This window comes from Myxine glutinosa, chromosome 6 (genome assembly GCF_964187855.1).
Source record: "Myxine glutinosa chromosome 6, kmMyxGlut1.1, whole genome shotgun sequence".
Classification (NCBI taxonomy): Eukaryota; Metazoa; Chordata; class Myxini; order Myxiniformes; family Myxinidae; genus Myxine; species Myxine glutinosa.
The window spans coordinates 61,941,627-61,961,699 of NC_136266.1; the positions used below are offsets into that span (position 1 = coordinate 61,941,627).

At 42.5% G+C, this 20,073-nt stretch overlaps 1 protein-coding gene across 1 annotated transcript; it reads right to left on the bottom strand.

Moving 5' to 3' along the window:
- Positions 1-1,508: 1,508 nt before the first annotated feature.
- LOC137429867 (uncharacterized) lies at positions 1,509-13,339 on the bottom strand. Its single transcript, XM_068120196.2, has 4 exons — positions 13,273-13,339; positions 10,255-10,714; positions 5,292-5,429; positions 1,509-5,177 (listed from the first exon to the last, which is right to left on the bottom strand). Exons 2-4 carry the CDS (start codon positions 10,709-10,711, stop codon positions 3,571-3,573), a joined length of 2,202 nt encoding a protein of 733 aa, XP_067976297.1. The 5' UTR covers positions 10,712-10,714; positions 13,273-13,339; the 3' UTR covers positions 1,509-3,570.
- Positions 13,340-20,073: the final 6,734 nt, after the last annotated feature.

Here is a 20,073-nt window from a genome sequence, read left to right on the forward strand (position 1 = left end):
ATTTAAATCGACTAGCATGACTCGGCGCGCCCTGCGCGCCTCACCACACATCGTTTCAGAGGGATCGGCATCTTTAATCATTTCGGTATCTTTTGGGTCTTCATGGTATTTTGGGTCTTCAGGGTCTTTTGGATTCTCTGGGCCTTTAACGGTATTTTGGTTCTTCAGGGTATTTGAGGATATTTGGGGTCTTCGGGGTGTTTTGGGTCTCCGGGGTCTTTTGGGTCTTCGGGGTGTTTTGGGTCTTCGGGGTCTTTGGGGTGTATTGGGTCTTCGAGGTGTTTTGGGTCTTTAGGGTATTTTGGGTCTTCAATGTCTTTTGGGTCTTCTATGTATTTTGGGTATTTGGGATCTTCAGGGACTTTTGGGTCTTCGGCATATTTTGGTTCCTCTGGGTCTTTAAGGGTCTTTGGGTTATTTTGGGTCTTCGGTGCTTTTTGGTTCCTCTGGGCCTTTGGGGTGTTTTGCGTCTTTGTGGTCTTCAGGGTGTTTTAGGTCTTTGGGGTGTTTTGGGCCTTCGGGGTCTTTGGGGTGTTTTGGGTCTTCGTGGTCATTTAGGTATTCAGGGTCTTTTGGGTCTTAACAGTATTTTGGTTCCTCTGGGTCTTTGGGTTCTTCGGGGGTATTTTGGGTCTTCAGGGTCTTTAATGGTCTTTGTGGTCTTCAGGGTGTTTTGGGTCTTCGGGGTATTTTGGGTCGTCAGTGTCTTTTGGTCCCTCTGGGCTTTTAAGGGTCTTTGGGTTATTTTGGGTATTCAGGGTCTTTGGGCCATTTGGGTCTTTTTGAACCTCAGGGCCTTCAAGGGTATTTTGGGTCTTTTAGGTCTTTGGGGCCATTCGGGTCTTCTGAGCTCAGGGTATTTTTGGTCTTAAGGGTCTTTGGCACCATTTTGGTCTTAAGGGTCTTTTGATTCCTCTGGGTCTTTTGGGTATTCGGGGTCTTTGGCACCATTTGGGTCTTCATGGTCTTTAAGGGTATTTTGGGTATTTTGGGTATTTTGGGTCTTCGGGGTCTTTGTGGTATTCTGGGTGTTTTGGGTCTTCAGGGTGTTTTGCGTCTTCAGGGTGTTTTGGGTCTTTGGGGTATTTTGGGTCTTCGGGGCCATTTGGGTCCTCAGGATATTTTTGAGCCTCAGGGCCTTCAAGGGTATTTTGGATTTTCAGGGGTCTTGGTGGTCTTCAGGGTATTGGGGGACTTAAAGGGTCGTCAAAGTCTGAAGGGTCTCAGCAGTCTAAACGTAATTAAGAGGGTGTAAATTTTATTTGAAGAAGAAGAAGTTTTCGTCACATAAATATACATAACAACATAACCATATACGTTTGCTCTATTATAATAATGGTGATTCTGTTGCCATGGCAATCATCTTGGTAACCTGCCTTGCGTAAGTGATTTTTTATTTTTTTTAACGTTCAAAATTGGTTCTTACCAAATACCAAAATTGGTTTCCAAAAATTGGAAAACCTAAAGTGTCAGCTCCATGATTCTCCATTCACCCACTCGGACATCAATTCCATACATAAGGTTTATTATTTATCTTTTTAGCAATCTAATAAAAAACAGTGGGAGCATTCAGATCAAGATTTGAAACCAACAATCAAATTTTCTACCCAACTTCTATGCACACATGTGTGTTTACATCACATCATTTCAGCTGTGTTATTTGGTAATCAGTGCATTTTCTGTCAATCTCTTGCGTATTTTCTGCAACATTAATTTGTGATTGATAAATTATGCATTATTTCTTCATCCAGACATTGTTCACCAAACTTTCCCCACAAAAAGCAAACAAAACTAACAGGTCTATGTGTGGGAATACACGTATCAGCAGAATATTCTCAAACAAAAAAATTGCAACACTTTCAGAATCTGCATCCACCCGAATGATACTCTACCTCCATGGGCCGAGCAACTGAAAGCAATGAAAATTTTCTGGCAAAGGAACTACCCAAAACCAACAGAAAATGGGACTCACCCCTGACCGATTTGCCTTCTTTGCACTAAGTGGGGCTGCATTAGTTTGTTTTTCAATTTCATGTGAAGCATCCTCTACTGTGCACCTGATCCTGGAAATTGTTTGCAAGGTTAAGTACCTTTTCTGGTTTATTGTCTTCGTGTACAAATCTAATTTAGTAGTCTGTTGAACTTTTCACGTACTTTTGCCCATGTATAGTCATCCTTCTGTGCATTTGGTTGAGCTCCAGCAGAACACCACCTTCATCTCGTCTGGACAGGTACATTCTTTGGATGCACTGGTTTTTTAGAACATTATGTGAATCGTGAGGAGTTTCCTTGTTTTGATATCTGGCATGTTTACTTCCTATTGGGGCCGGTTTACTATTTGGCAACTGTATTGGAACACTGGTACTGCGAGTTGGTTTAAAGCTTTCAATGTTGACCCTCATATGCAATTTTAATTTACAATTTTGAGAGAAACATTTTGCACAGAGCATTTGTCTGGGCACTATCAGTGGGCCCACATGTGCAATTTCAAGGAAACTCGAGGAAAGAAAATTTAACACAGACAGAGCACTTTTGCAGGTGCTCCCAAGTGTGGGTGATCCAAAGGAAGTTCAAGCTAATTGTCCCCGTCGCACCGCGGAGCGAAAGGGGGACTATGGTTTTCCCCTCCGTCTGTGTCCGTCCGTCCGTGCGTGCGTGCGTAAGCGAAGGACGGCATTCGAATTTGGTGTGCGGGTGCAACCCACGTCAAAATCCAAGATGGCCGCCGCCATGTATGTCTGACGCCATGTATGTCTGAAGTTGTGAGAGGAAAATCTTGAAAAATAAGCAAAGTACCAACTTCTAATCTGGTGTGTGGGTGTATCTAGGCATAAGGAAGAACCCTATTGAAAATTGGGTCGCCACGTCAAAATCCAAGATGGCCACCGCCATGTATGTCTGAATCTTGAGCTGAATATCTTGAAAAATAAACGAACTACTAACGTCTAATCTGGTGTATGGGTGTATCTACGCACAAGGAAGATCGCTATTGAAAATTGGGTCGCCACGTCAAAATCCAAGATGGCCACCGCCATGCATGGCTGAACCTTGTGAGCAGAATATCTTGAAAAATAAGCGAAGTACCAACTTCTAATCTGGTGTGTGGGTGTATCTAGGCATAAGGAAGAACGCTACTGAAAATTGGGTCGCCACGTCAAAATCCAAGATGGCCACCACCATATATATGTCTGAACCTTGTGAGCGAAATATCTTGAAAAATAAAGGAACTACTAACGTCTAATCTGGTGTGGGTGTATCTAGGCATAAGGAAGAACGCTATTGAAAATTGGGTCGCCACGTCAAAATCCAAGATGGCCGCCACCACATATATGTCTGAACCTTGTGAGCAAAATATCTTGAAAAATCAACGAACTACTAACGTCTGATCTGGTGTGTGGGTGTATCTACGCAAAAGGAACGCTATTGAAAATTGGGTCGCCACGTCAAAATCCAAGATGGCCACCTTGCGTCTTCCACTTTGTCAACTCGCATCACTTCACCGACGGGGGACCGAGGCGTAACGCTTGTTTTACTTATAAAACCCTTATCACAAATTGCTTGAAAGGACTCTCAGGTGTGTCTCTTCATATGAATCTTCATAGCAACTTTTTGAGAGAAACTTTTACCACAAACAGAGCACTTATATGGACACTCTCCTGTATGGATCATCATATGCGTTTTCAAATTAGCTTTCAATGAGAAATGTTTACGACACACAGAGCACTTGTACGGACGCTCTCCTGTATGGGTCATCATATGCGTTTTCAAATGAGCTTTAATCGAGAAACCTTTACCACAAACAGAGCATTTGCACGGATGCTCTCCTGTATGGACCTTCATATGCAAATTCAAACCACATTTTAACACAAAAACTTCACTGCAAACAGAGCACTTGAATGGATGCTCTCCTGTATGGATCGTGGTATGCAAATTCAACTGCCATTCTAACGCAAAACCTTTACCACAAACAGAACACTTGTATGGACACTCTCCTGAATGCATCAACATATGCGATTTAAAATTAGTTTTCAACGAGAAACCTTTACCACAAACAGAGCACGTGAATGGACGCTCTCCTGTATGGATCATCATATGTGATTTCAAACTTCCTTTCATTGAGAAACGTTTACCACAAACAGAACACTTGAATGGTCGCTCTCCTGTATGACTCATCATATGCCTTTTTAATGTATTTTTAATCGCGAAACCTTTACCACAAACAGAGCACTTGTGTGGACGCTCTCCTGTATGGTTCATCATATGCGTTTTTAATGTAGGTTTAATCGAGAATCCTTTACCACAAACAGAGCACTTGTGTGGACGCTCTCCTGTATGGATCCTCATGTGAAATTTCAAATTCTCTTTCAACGAGAAACCTTTACCACAAACAGAGCACTTGTGTGGACGCTCTTCTGTATGGATCCTCATATGGAAATTCAAACTATCTTTCCTCGAGCAACCTTTACCACAAACAGAACACTTGTACGGACACTCTCCTGTATGAATCATCATATGCCTTTTCAATATTATTTTGCTCGATAAACCTTTACCACAAACAGAACACTTGTATGGATGCTCTCCTGTATGGGTCCTCATATGCGATTTCAAATTATCTTTCTTCGATAAGCCTTTACCACAAACAGAGCACTTGTACGGACGCTCTCCTGAATGGGTCCTCATGTGCGTTTTCAATATTGTTTTGGTCGATAAACCTTTACCACAAACAGAGCACTTGTATGGACGCTCTCCTGTATGGGTCCTCAGGTGCGATGTCAAATGACTTTTTAATGCAAAATCTTTACCACAAACAGAGCATTTGTATGGACGCTCTCCTGTATGGCTCCTCAGGTGCGATTCCAAATTACTTTTTGACACACAACCTTTTCCACAAACTGAGCACCTATGTGGGTGCTCTCGTTTATGGAGCCTCAGACGTCTTTTCACGCTGCCCAGTGAAGAAGCAAAATCATGACTAAAAACATTACACTTTTGCCCTATGAGGACATTCTTTTGTTTTGAAAGTTTTCTCTTAACCTTTGCATTGTGTTGATGAAAGCTGGATTGGTGTTGTAAAGGCGATGAGTGTTGATCTTGTGATTGCTTCTTCAAAACTCCAATCTTGTTCTCCACGGAACAGTGCCTCGGCATTATTTGTCCAATATTACTTCCTGAATGTTCTGAAAAACAAATCACGTGAAGTCAACATCCAATTTGGTCAGCATCAGAATATTCAAGACAAAATATTAATTCATCCTGAGCAAGAAGTAAATATTTTGCACACGTGTGCTCACCTTTTGCAGAAAAGTCAGCCTTGCATTTTGTCACATGAACAGCAACTGGATCTTCCTTTAAAGAGACACAACCCAAAGCTCGCAGGGCTGATAAATCATTGTCTTGTCCATATTCCACTTTTACAAGGGAGATATCACCTGCACACAACTCATTCATGTTTGCTCTGAATCTGTCCAAAACTCAGATATCAGATTATATTTCGTTTTTGACCCTATCTCTCAATGGTGAACAATCAATTAAAAATTGAAGTAACCAGATCGGGTTCTTCATCAAAGTCTAATCATTTCGTCCAGGTTACAAATCCAACGTCTCCACCAAAGCCGTCCACAACTTTTTGAGACATCCAGTTCACAAACACACAGACAAACAAATAGACAGGGGTGAAAACATAACCTCCTCCAACCATACAAATATATTTTAAGCAGTAAGTCACTGGGATTGACACAATCTGTCAATTTCCCGACCCGGATCTCAGCCAATGGAGTATCTTCTCTTCTAGACTTGATTATGACAAACTTCCCTGCTAATGTCTGCTGCTCTTCTTCTGCTCCAATCGGTTCTTCTGATCATGTGCTTGTCAAAGTGGACATCTCTCTGGCCATTCTCAGAGAGCCTCCTCAGCGTCGACGAGTCTGGCATTTCACTCAGGCCGACTGGGACGGTCTTCAAGCAGCCATCAATCGTCTGGATTGGTCTCCCATCTCCACTGCCTCTGACATCAATTCTTCCTGGGAATTCTTCCAAAGCAAACTGATCTCTCTCTCATGCACAGATTTATCCCATCTCGCCTTCAGTTGTCTTACCCTTCCTCCCGTCCATGGTACACTGAATCTTGTGGTGAGGCAGTTGCCCTGAAACAACTTGCCTTTGCCTCTTGGAAGGCTAATCCAACTGAAGGCAATCTCAGTTCCTTCCACCAAGCTCGGAACAAGTGTGTGTCTACCCTCAGGAGTGCCAGGAAGCACTATCTCTCCTCACTCAAGAATGAACTCTCAAACCTGTCTCCTTCCTCCAAATCCTGGTGGCATCTGGTCAAATCCATTTCTGGTGTTTGTTCCCCCTCCATCCCCTCCCTTACCTCAAATGGCCACACAGTTGACATCGCACGTGACAAAGCCGAATGCCTCAACTCTGTGTTTGCCTCAAAATCCTTTGTCCCAAACCCATCTCTCTCTGTTCCCACCTTTCCCAGTCGAACCCAACTGCTCCTGGACTCTGTGTCCTTCTCTCCTGACAAGGTGGAGGAGTTTTTGTCAAACCGCGAATCTGATTCTGCAAATGGACCAGACGGCATCAGCCCACGGGTCCTAAAATCCTGCTCTGCCGCTCTATCTCACCCTCTCTCTGTTCTTTCCACCCATTCTTTTGCTCAAGGTCATCTGCCAGCATCCTGGAAATCAGCAAACATTACCGCTTTACACAAAAAAGGTGCAAAAACAGATCCTTGCAACTACAGACCAATCAGCCTGCTCCCAATTATCAGCAAAGTCATGGAATCCATCATTGCTTCGGATATGAAATCTTTCCTCTTCTCCAATGGCTTGATCTCTGATCATCAATTTGGTTTCATACCAGGTCACTCTACTCTGGACATGCTGCTTCTGCTGTCTCAACAATGGATGGAGGTCCTCAATGCCAAACAGGAAATCAGAGCCGTCTCCCTTGACATATCACGTGCCTTCGATACGGTCTGGCACCCAGCTCTGCTCATCAAACTCTCCTCCTATGGTATCCATGGAAATCTCCATGTATGGCTTGCGGACTTCCTCTCTGGTCGTAGTCAACGTGTGGCCCTGAATGGATTTCTCTCATCTCCGCTTCCTTTTCAGGCTGGAGTTCCCCAAGGCAGTGTGCTGGGCCCTGTGCTTTTTCTGGTCTAATCAATGATCGCTCTGACTCTCTGGAAAATCCTCTCTATCTCTTTGCCGATGACTCCACTCTCTGCCGCTCCATTCCTCTTCCCTCAGATCGGCAGTCTGCAGCCTCCTCACTCTCTGAAGACCTGGACAAAATCACAGACTGGTCAAACAAGTGGAACATGTCTTTCAATCCTGACAAATCTCACACTCTTACTATGTCTCTCCGAAAAGATCGACTGGACAACCCTCCCATCTACTTTCTCAACAATCCTCTCCAAGAAGTTCTGTCGCTCAAGCTTTTGGGTCTCACTATCTGCCATGATCTTTCTTGGGAAAACCACATTTCCAAGCTGGCCTCCAAAGCCAGTCGCCGACTGGGCATCCTCCGTCGTGCGAAGTCCTTCCTCGGCACACCTGAGCTCCTCACCACATACAAGGCTTTCATCCGCAGCTCAATGGAATACTGTTCTACCCTATGGGCTGGTGCTCCTGCCTCACACCTAGCTCGGCTTCACGCTGTTGAATCCAAAGCTTTCAGAATCATTGGAATCTCCCGCGATGAAGCTATCTCTGACGGCCGTTCACTCACTCACCGCAGGCAGGTAGGTGGTCTTTCTGTCTTCTACTGACTCCTCTCCGGCCTTGCTCCCCCAGCTCTCTCTGTGCTCTGTCCCCCAAATATTCCTACAGGTCGCACAAGATCTGCCAGCAACCCTCTGATGGTTAAACTGCCGAAATCTCGGCTCTCTGCTCACCTTCACTCTTTCATTCCTCTTTTCTCCCACCTCTGGAACAAACTCCCACACTCCCTTAAATCCCACTCCTCCCTCCAGGTCTTTAAAACAGCTGTTCACCACCATCTCTTATCTTCCCCCATCCAAACCCTTGATCTTTTCTACCCCCAATAATTCACCCCAGATCCACCTTGTTTGAAATTCCAACTTCTTTCCTGGAAGTCCTGGCAGTGTCCATATGCTTTATACCTCTCCCACCCCCCCTTCCCATGCCTCCCCCCCAAAGCCCTCTCCCTCCCACAGATCTCTCGACGTCTCCATGTCTCTCGGTCCCTGCTCTCAAATGTTGTGTTTGTGTCCTTCCCCCTCTCTCCCCATCTTGTCTACCGCTCCCGATGTTATTTGTTTTATGTGTCGGTTTGTCTGTTTGTCTTTCTGTGTGATTGATTAATGTTCGCTCTTTCACGAGCCTCGATCTTGCATACAAAAAAAAGAAAAAAAAAGAAGAAAAAAAAAAGAGAGCCTGGCCATTATTTTAAAAAAGTAAACTCAAAGTTGTTCGTCAAACAATTTCCATATATTTCGCTTTTCATCTTCCAATTGGACCAACAAGCACAACTTGTGACAAAATATTATTCTTTTGATTGAAAAGATGTCCATTGATATGCTTTAGTGAAGTTAAATGAGTAATCCCCTGAACAAGACTCAGCAACAGCAACGAACAAAAACATAGCAACAGAAATAAATGGGAGAACTGAGGTAAGTTTCACAAAAGATGACATTGAACTTCAAAGCAAAGATGCCCAACTGCACGCTTTAAACAAAAAAGTTGCAAAAACAGATCATTGCAACTACAGACCAATCAGCCTGCTCTAAATCATCAGCAAGGTCATGGAATTCCTTCTTCGCTTCTGACATTAAATCCTTCCTCTTCTCCGATGGCTTGATCTCAGGTAATCAATTTGGGTTCAGACCAGGCAACTCCACTCCTCTCCCTTGACATATCTCGTGCTTTCGATACAGTGTGGAACCCCTCTCTGCTCACCAAACTTTCCTTTTATGGTATCCAGTGAAATCTCCACACATGGCTCGTGGACTTCCTCTATTGTCGGTCAATATGCGGCTTGAATGGAATTCTCTCATCTCCTCTTCCTGTCTAAGCTGGAGTTCCTCAAGGCAGCCTTCTGGGCCCTGTGCTTTTTCTAATCTTCATTAATGATCTGTGCTGCACCCTCTGATGCTCCATCTCTCATCCCTCAGATTGGCAGACAGCATCCTCTTCACTCTCTGCAGACAACGATAAAATCACAAGCTGGTCACCATGTCTTTCAATCCTGACAAATCTCACACACTCGCTATGTCTCTTCGGAAAGACAGTCTGGAAAACCCTCCCATCTACTTTCGCAACAATCTTCTCGAAGAAGTTTTCTCACGCAAGCTTTTGGGTCTCATTATCCGTCATGATCTTTCCTGGGAAAAACACATTTCCAAGCTGGCCTCCAATGCCATTCGCCGACTGGGCATCCACCGTCGTGTGAAGTCCTTTCTTGGCACAGCTGAGCTACTCAGCACTTACAAAGCTTTCATCTGCAGCTTGATTGAGTACTGCTCTCCCCTCTGGGCTGGTGGTCCTGCCTCACACCGAGCTCAGCAACACACTGTAGAAAGAAGGCTTTCAGGATCATTCGTATCTCCTGCGATGAAGCTTACTCTGAGGGCCTTTCACTCTCTCACCACCAGCAGCTTGACAGGCTTTCTATCTTCAACCAACTCCTCTCAGGCCTTGTACCCCCTGCACCATCAATGCTCAGCCCCCCAAATATTCCTGCATGACACAGAAGATCTGCCAGCAACCCTCTTCTGGTGAAACAGCCAAAATCAAGACTAACTGCTCACCTTCTCACTTTCATTCCTGTTTTTGCCCACATCTGGAACAAACTCCCACACTCTCTTCAATGCCACTCCTCCATCTAGGTATTTAAAACAGCTGTTCAACACCATCTCTTATCTTCCCCCATCCAAAACCTCGATCATTTCTGCCCCCATTCATCCACCCCAATTCCACCTCATTCAAATTCCGTTTTCTTTATTGAAAGTCCCTGTGGTGTTCATCTTGTTTATCCCGTGTATCTCCACAGCCCTCTCTTCCACAGATCTCCTGATGTCCCTGTTCCCTGCTGTTGTTGTGCTTCCCTCTTCCCTCTTCCCCCTCCCCCCCCCCCCCCCTCTTGTCACCTGCTCCCTTTATTATATGTCACATGTGTTAGCTTTCGTATGAGCCTCAACTTAGTATACAACAAAAAAACCGAAATGTTTTTGATAAAAATATGGGAAGGCAGACATTGGAAAGAAAAAGATTCATCACGTACCAGAGTTAGGGTTTAATCTGGAATCATTGGGCTGCAGGCTGTGGACATTATGTATCCTGATCCCAGATACACCATGAGCACTTTGAAGTTGAGCATTTGTAACTCCAGAAATTGCGGATGAAGATTTCAACAAGCGCAATTTCTGGGCACAGTCAGAAAGCTTGTCACTTACATGCTCAAGCATCGAGCAGAAAATATGTGCCGAAGAAGAGCTGGCAGACTGGATAACTCCTGGCGCCACACAAGACTCCAGAAACCCGTGGAACTCTCCGTACATTGCAAAAGTAAGCTTTTGCTGTGCAAGTGAGAGGAGCTCAGCTCTCAATGCATCTGACTCGGTGCAGGCTTCGAGTACCTTACGGTTCTCAATACACAGCTCCATGACTACGGCTTGAGCAGTTTCTGGTGTCAGGCCCTCTGTCCGTAGCCATTCTGGGAAGGTCTCCATTTCAGTCATGACCTGGTGGAGATACAGAACCCGACCAACAAAAAAGAACCATGTCGTGCATAGCACGATACTTGCGAAATCCTTAAAAGAAATCGTTGGCCTATGATGACCTCAAAAATACTTGGTGGTTGAATTCAGTGACCATATATACCAATCCTCTTCCAATTTCAAGCTAATCAGATAAAAATTGAGGATTTTAGAAATTTGGCCTAAGTTTAAATTTTGGCTGATGTCGACCTCAAAAATATGTGGTGGTTGAACTCAGTGACCATATATGCAAATTCTCTTCAAATTTCAAGTTATTGGATGAAAATTGCAGATTTTAGAAACTTGGCCGAAATTTAAGATAATCTTAAATATTAAAAGGCGCCCGAGACGTAAATATAAATGAATAATTTTTTTTTATATTTGCTTACAATTCTATGGAAACTCTTGCATATTGAAAAATACATTTTGGCATTTGAGATTACTGCCAGCATCTTGCATTGTGCTTTGGTGTTCGGCAGGAAGAATGAATTCCCTCATCATCCGGATGAATTATTTTCTCATTGCACAAATAAGATGAATTAAAATATCCCTTGCATCATTGGCTGAGGAAGCGGTCGTGCCCCTGATGTGACACCCTGTGTATGTCAGGGTAGAAATTGGAATTTGTTCAGGGTGCCAGTGACAGCTCACCTACTTTTCACAAAGGGCACTGTGGGATCTTTAACATCCACCAACCAATGCCAGGATTTGAGAAGACTATTTAACATGCATCCGAGGGACAGTACACGCATTTGTGAATCACGCTCCCTGTTTAACACCAGGATGACAGGTTAAACCTGTTTCGGGATTCGATGCTGGGCTTGTCTCGGCCATCTGCAATTGGGCTCTTCTCGGCCGAAAGGGGAGCTTCGAATGGGATGGGATAAACCAGCTCAGATAGTAGGTTTGTGTGGGAATATTTCCAGGTACAATCAATATCAGACGCTTTCGAGAGGGCAACCAAATTTTTGACGAAGGGCAAATTGTATTCGCTGCCTGTTATCCTGTGCAGAAACTGTTCAGTTTGGTGCAGATGGTCCTTTCCATGGACCGGCCCTTCCACTCTTGTCTCTCTCACCAACTCTGTCGTGGCCCTGACTTCTTGAAGAGGGGAGGGAGATGGGATAGACCATCCCGGATGTGGGGAATCTCTGGGCCGCTCCTGTGAGAGAGATCAGCTGTCTCCGTGCAGTGGGCTTGTTCGAGAGAACTGTCAGGGGCTATACAACAACATCATCCATATTCATGACATCATTCTCTTTACTTTCAACAGGGCAAGGAGTAATTTCCTTCTCCCAATGGGTGCCTACTCCGAACGACGCTCTAATCACGATTACAAAGCCTGGTTGTGGCATACGAGATGACAATTCAAGACCAGGCCACAAAATTAATGATACTTTCGGGTCACCCCTATTAGGTTTGTAGTCAAATATTTAACCCCTCATCCACATTATTCAAACCTCTCTCCAATTTCCCTTCTCCTTCTACCCAACTTCCTGTCCTCTTATTCCCCTACTCTCCCTATTTTCCACCAATTCTCACTCACCCCTTTTCTCAGTTTTCCTCTCAATTTGCTCTTCCTGCACTTGCAGCATACAGATACTTCAATGCATCTCCACTCCCAAGGAAGTTTGGGCTTTCATCGCCCGTTCCAATCCAGTCAGACCTGAAGCTCGGTTCGTGCTTGGATGGGAGACGTATCCATTGAATGCTGGATATTTCCAGGGGACAACAGGAAGCCACCCTCCCCTCTAACCTAAGGTCTTGGATTCGAGAAATATTTCCTTGTAGAGTTCAGTTCGACGAAAGCTAGGGTCTTGGTGTTCAGGGGTCGATGAATTTCAGAGAACGCACTTTGTTTTGAAACGAGGAAGCTGGTTGTCCCATTTCATTTGGTTTTGGACGTTAAATATCCTACGGAAGAACCGAAATGAGTAGGCCATTGTGTGCCGGTACCTTTGCTATGCTCGCTCGTAGTTTAATTCAAACGGGATATGCAAGTCAATTATCGGCGTGATGTGGAGGTTTTTGAAACTTAGAGTTTGGTTATTCATCGTTCCAATAAGTGCAGTGACGACTCAATTAAAAAAGGAGTTGGTTACAAAAGCGTCACAGCACGATTGAAAACGTCACATTGAAGCATTCCTCTCGTTTAATTACACCAGTATACTCATTGGAAAAATTTAACTTGTCTTAATTCCCCAAGAACAGCAACGTTTTTCTCAACTTCAAATCAACGTTTCACAGCGCTTCCTCGGTATCAAATAAGTAAACGAAAAACAAAAACGAATGGACTGTCACCATCTTGCACAACTTCATTCGCTACGCGCTAGCCAGAGTTGAATCACGTGCTCTCATGTGATTCGTTCGTCACAAAAGCATATGGTATTTCGCAAAACACGGAATCAAACACACACATGAAGCAGGAATCATTACATTGTACCGTCGAACATACGATTTTTCATCAGAAGTTAGCGCGCGCAGGAGGCTGAGGTAAGCCGACGATCGAACACCAGTTTAGCAAAGATGAAGAAGAACCTCACCTTATCAGACTTCAGACGTTCCCGCGCGCACACGAGGACGCGGAAATCCGACGTTCCATCACAAACTCTTTTTCGAAGAAGAACCTCGCCCAGTTGAGCTTGTTGTTCTTTTTTTTTTTTTTCAAATTTCTTCGAAAAAACGTTCATTGATATGGCTTCGAATTAGTTAAATCGAAAGCACAATATTGTCCATTCAAAATAAAAACATGAATATTACATCTTCAAGGATCAGTAATGATCTCTTCTCGTATTTTGAGTTTTGCCGTCGAATAAATGCTGGAGCAAACCAATACACCGCCCCGAATTGCTTAACACTGCAGTGATCCCACTGATGAGCAAATCTCTGTTTTGTGGTTCCCTGAGATGTTCAGCAAACACTATTTCTCACCTGCAATATCAGTTCGTCAAGTAAAGATGTGCCAACGTTCCCTGTGCTGTCCAAACACAGTGACCGCGCGTCTTTTCCATTTCCGGGGTTTACGTCAGACTCAGAGCTCCGACGGCGCGGACGTGAAATGGGCCTGCATGCATCCTGACAGTCAATAAATGTACGACAAGTAGAGACACATTCAAAGTACATCGCCCCCATACCAAATAAATAATAACATATCAGTCAGTGTGTGACATTGCCGGGGTGCGTTTGGGATCCGGTGATGCCCCAATGCAGCAAATGCACACAGTATTGGGGGGAGAGGTGCACAATAATCAATGCGGAATTAAAAATAATAACAATCGTAACATAATTAATTTCTTAATCAATTGGATAATATTATACCAAAACCACCAGTGCTTCTTCCGAAGCAGTAACTTTTTGGAAATTCATTAAGTAAGCCATTAATTGAAAAAATTAAATAATTTAATGGATAAACAATAAATAATTAATCGATTAATTCATTAATCAATAAATCATAAATATCCTTTATAGCCACATCTCTTAGTCACTGTTGTGTCCAAATATTAGCTTCCTAGCTCAAAAGGTGCCTGAGATATTTCCCAGATGAGAAAGAAAATAAATAAATGATTAATAAGAAAAATAAATAAATAATAATCATAAAATAATAAAATAATTAATCAATTGGTTAATAGAATACAGAAACCACCTCTGTTCAATCCGAATCTCTAACTTAAAAAATAAAATCATGAAGTCCTTAAAGGTCCAGAAATGTAGAACATTTTTGACTTATTTGTATGAGTATCAGTTTTTTTAAATAGAAATCGATTTCTTGTAATAAGTAATAGCTAATTTAATTTTATATAATTTTTTCCCTTTCCTTTTTAGCGCTCTTGCACCCTGCTAAGCCCCGCCCTAAATTAAACGAATTTCACTGCTACCAGATCACATGACGTATGACGTCACCTCCAGAACGAAGTCCGTGCCATCTCGATTCGCAACGCTTCGGCCCGCGATCCGTTCTGTGTAATTTGTTCGTACTCTACTTTTGATTTGCTTGATCTTGATCTGAGGTATGCTGAGACACATGTGTGTCACGCCTCGCCTCGTTGATAAGCCCGCAAGTTCGCTCCGTGGAGCGGCCTGCACGTATTCAACTATGTGTGAATTATATAAATAACAACTCACGGTCTGAGGTAACTCGGCTAAAAATTATCTGATTTGCACCAAATAAAGTCTATGAATGGTTACACAGACCCCTACTTCTCTCTAAAAGTGGAAACAGAATATAAATTGGAGTTAAAATAAGTGTTTGATTTGTATCAAGCAAATGCACGTGGAGCATGCTTGCGAGCGAGCTGCGTTCTGGAGGTGATATCACATGGATTACGTCATCAGCTTTGAGGTATGGGGAAGAATTTTTAGGGGCGTTCCCAAGTGGTTCGGTTTTCTTTCATTTTTAATGTTTCAGAGTGAATATAACAAAAAATCAATGCCATATTTGAATTCACCATAAAAACTCATTTGGAGGACATCAAATGCATTTTGAGTGAGATTCCGTGGCTGTGGACCTTTAATCGAACAATTAAATAATGAATCGATTAATTGATTAATCAGTGAATCAAAAATAGCCTTTGCAGCCAAATCACTTGGTCATTGTCATGTCCAAATATCAGATTCCTAGCTCAAAAGGTGCCTGATATTGCCCATATGAGAAAGGAAATAAAGAAGTAATTAATTAATCGATAATAATTAAATAATGAATCGATTAATTGATTAATCAGTGAATCAAAAATAGCCTTTGCAGCCAAATCACTTGGTCATTGTCATGTCCAAATATCAGATTCCTAGCTCAAAAGGTGCCTGATATTGCCCATATGAGAAAGGAAATAAAGAAGTAATTAATTAATCGATAATAATTAAATAACGAATCAATTAATTGATTAATCAAAAAACAAAAAACCCTTTTTGTCAAATCACCTGCTCACTATTGTGCCGAAATTTCAGCTTTCTAGGTCAAAGGATGGCTGAGATATCTCCTGGACAAACAAACAAGAAAACAAACAAGTACAGATACATTCAAAGTACACCGCCTCCATGCCAAATAATTAAATATCCTCCAATATGGTATTGCCGAGGCGCTCTCGGCGCCCGGCAATACCGCCACACAGCTCATAAAGACTGTATTGGGTGGGAGAAGTGTACAATTATTGATTGGTTAATTGCATAATTAAAATAAATAAATGATAATCAAAAAATATTTTCTTAATCAATTGGTTAATAGCACACCAAAACCACTCGTGCTTCATCCGAAGCTGTAACTTTTTGAAAATGAATTAAATAAGTCATTTATCAAAAAAATCAAATAGTTAATTGAATAATTAATAAATAATGAATCGATAAATCAATAAATCAAAAATATTTTTTATAGCCACATAACTTAGTCACTGTCGTGTCCAAATATCAGCTTCCTAGCTCAAAAGGTGCCTGAGATATTGTCCAGATGATAAAGAAAACAAGCATTACGCCGAGGTCGCCCGTCGGTGAAGTAATGTGAGTTGACAAAGTGGAAGACGCAGGGCCGCCATCTTGGATTTTGACGTGGTGACCCAATTTTCAATAGCGTTCTTCCTTATGTGACGATACACCCACACACCCGATTAGAAGTTAGTAGTTCGTTTATATTTCAAGATATTTCACTCACAAGGTTCAGACATATATATGGCGGCGGCCATCTTGGATTTTGACATGGCGACCCAATTTTCAATAGCGTTCTTCCCTATGATTAGATACACCCACACACCAGATTAGAAGTTAGTACTTCGCTTATTTTTCAAGATATTTCGCTAACAAGGTTCAGACATACATGGTGGTGGCCATCTTGGATTTTGACGTGGCGACCCAATTTTCAATAGCCTTCTTCCTTATGCCTAGATACACCCACACACCAGATTAGAAGTTGGTACTAAGCTTATTTTTCAAGATATTCCGCTCACAATGTTCAGACATACATGGCGGCGGCCATGTTGGATTTTGACGTGGCGACCCAATTTTCAACAGAATTCTTCCTTATGCGTAGATGCACCCACACACCAGATTAGAAGTTAGTAGTTCGTTTATTTTTCGAGATATTTTGCTCACAAGGTTCAGACATATATATGGTGGCGGCCATCTTGGCGTTTGACGTGGCGGCCCAATTTTCAATAGCGTTCTTCCTTATGCCTAGTTGCACCCACACACCAAATTAGAATTCGGTCCTTCGCTTATGCACGCACGCACGCACGTCCGCACGCATGCACGGACGGACGCACACACGGACGGAGGGGAAAACCATAGTCCCCCTTTCGCTCCGCGGTGCGACGGGGGACAATAAATAAATGATTAATAATGAAAATGAATAATTAATAATCATAAAATAAGTAAATAATTAATAAATTGGCTCATAGAATGTCTAAACCACCACCGTTTCATCCGACCGAATATGTAACTTCAAAAAAATTAATTCATTATATAATTAATCGAATAATTAAATAATTAATCGATTAATTAATAAATCAAAAATAGCCTTTACAGCTAAAACACTTGATCACTGTCGTGTCCAAATATGAGCTTCCTCGTTCAAAAGGTGCCTGAGTTAATGCTGCTCAGAAGAGAAAGGAAATAAATGAGTACTTCATTAATCGATATTAATTAAGAAACTAATCAATTAATTGATTAATAAAAAAACAATAAATACTGTTTTTGACAAAGTACTTGCTCACTATTGTGCCGAAATTTCGCCCGGACAAATAAAGAAACAAGAAAACAAACAAACAAGTAAACAAGAAAACAAACAAATAAACAACCGTAGTGAAAACTGAGTACTCGCTTTCAGCATGCGTCATTGCTGGGCCCCCTTTGGTGACCGATGATGACGTCATGCAGTGCCTGGAGATGGAATAGGAAAGGAGCGGTGTAAAATAACCATAAAATAATTAATTCATTAATCAATTGGCTAACCGCATACTGAAATCACCACCGTTTCATCCGAATCTGTAACTTTTTGAAATTTAACATATCATAATTAATCGAAAGGTAATTAATCGAATCTATAATAACTAAAGGAAGTGTCTGTCCGTCCGTCTGTCTGTCTCCTCCATAACTCCAAAACCATGAAACCTAGCAGCTCCAAACTTTGCATCCATACACCTGGACCTCCAACAGATTGTTCTGATGAAAACTGGCTGTTTCGGTCAGTTATAACACCCTTTTTAAGATGATTAACGAGGTCCTCATACGAAAAATACTGGAAGTCACCTTACCAATATGGCAACCCGCCATCTTGGTCTGCCCACTGCCACTCGCTGGGTTCTTACTTCTTAAAGACGCCATTTTATTTCGACCTATTCAAACGTGCCTTGCCTTGGAATAGTCAGGTTCACTATGTTAACAAATATAATTTCGTTCAAAATTTTGGTAGATTAGCAAAACTATACATTTTTGGAATATTCAGAGCATGAGGAATCCAAAAATTAATGTTTGCATTTGCGTAGACACCTTTGCGAAAATGACACTCAGGACAGTGATGAAGATAGTCAGGTTCACTATGTCAACAAATATAATTTCGTTCAAAATTTTGGGATTAGCAAACCTGTACATTTTTGGAATCATCAGAGCATGGAGAATCCGAAAATCAATGTTGGCATTTGCACAGACACCTGCATGGCCGCCATTTTGGATTTTCAAAATGGCCGCCATAAAATACATATTTTGTGCTATCTCGGCTTCTAGTCAACCTAGAAACTTAATTAAATATGCTAATCCTATGTTTTCTGGGTTAAGGAATCCAATAAAGGCTAGGCTGGGCCAAATAAGGGGTGATTTTCAATTTTTCATACTACAAGGTTGTAATTTACCTAAAAGTTGTGGCTGGGTAACAGAAACAAAACCATGAAATCTTTTTTCAAAAATATTGACGTCTTACGGTAAAACAGCCCGTTACCATAGCAACCGTTACAGACGACTCAAAAAATTCTTAAAATCGATGATTTCTCAGGCTGTGTGTGACCCCCAGAGTTGATTCTGGTACCAAAAGATTCAGAATTGAAAGCCAAGGATGATTGGATAGCTTAACAATGTCTGTGACACAATTCAATACAACTTTTATCCCAAAAACTCATTTTTATCTCAAATTTAAGGCATTTGTTTGAAAAAAAAATGAAAATTTTGCTTTTTAATCATAGGATAATCATTAATCAGAGCTATAGTCAAATTAAATGTACTTTAAATTAACTTTTGTCATTGATTAAGCTTTTTTGTCTCAAATTTAAGGTCTGACATTGAACATTGATAACAAAATAAAAAACCTAGTCCCAATTGTAATCAATGGAGGCCAATGACTTCTTAGTCACAACCTCAGTGGATGTTGCCAGTCCATGCAGCTTCTCCCTGACGCCCTTCACAACCCTGTATAGAGCCTGGAGCTGCGCCTCAGATTTGGGGGCCTTGTTAGTGTTCAAATCTGTGGCGAGTCCAAGTGTCCGCTCTGCTGCGTCATTGACAACTGGGAGTTTGGCCACAACTTCCTTGCCATGACGATAGCTGTCTGAGGTGGGCCACTGTGCAACGGGGAGCTTGACAAAACTGGAGTCAATACCCAAGAGTTCAAACATGCTCCAAGAGTCGTAACCAACAAAGTCTTTGAGGGCTTTACTCCCCAATTGCTGTGAGGCTGGCATCTCCTGTATCATGTTATGTGCAGTCCCATGGTACCTGAGCATAGCCCTTCTCATAGTCTGCTTGTCAGATGACGTTCTGTCCGAGAAGAGTGCCAAAGAGACCAATCTCTCTGAGAGGTACCACAAATGGTTTTGTAGCTTCTCTCGGGCCACAGTCACAAAGGACAGAAATTTGGCAGGCCACTTTGTTGGATTCTTTGCGATACTGGCCTCAGCCTTGAGGAGGTTCTTCATCAGGTACATGTCGTTAGATGGTGCATCTGCAGCACTGGTACATGTCAACCACGCTTTAGTGTAGAAGACTGACATGAATGCAGCGAGACTGGTTATGTCTTCCAGCTCTTCGGGTGTGTAGATATCTCCCAGCTGCCAACGGAAGAGTGCCACCTTTATAGTGTATAAAGTCTTGCTCATCCAACGGGCGTGGTGGAATGCCCCAGGAGCTTTGATAGTGATGGTCCTCATACCATCAGGGACAGTCCCTCCAAGAAACAGCAGTGTGAGGTGTGCCAGCTCCAGGTAGTCGTGTCGAAGAGTCTCCTTTGTGCTATTGTCCATCCACGTCTGAAGGAAGGTGATGGTGGCATGTACATGGCCAGCCAGCTCTCTCTGTTGAGCAGACACCTCGACCAATGTGTAGTTGCCCTGGTCCAATTCACTCCAAGTGTTGAGCAGTCGCTTGAACAGCTGTTC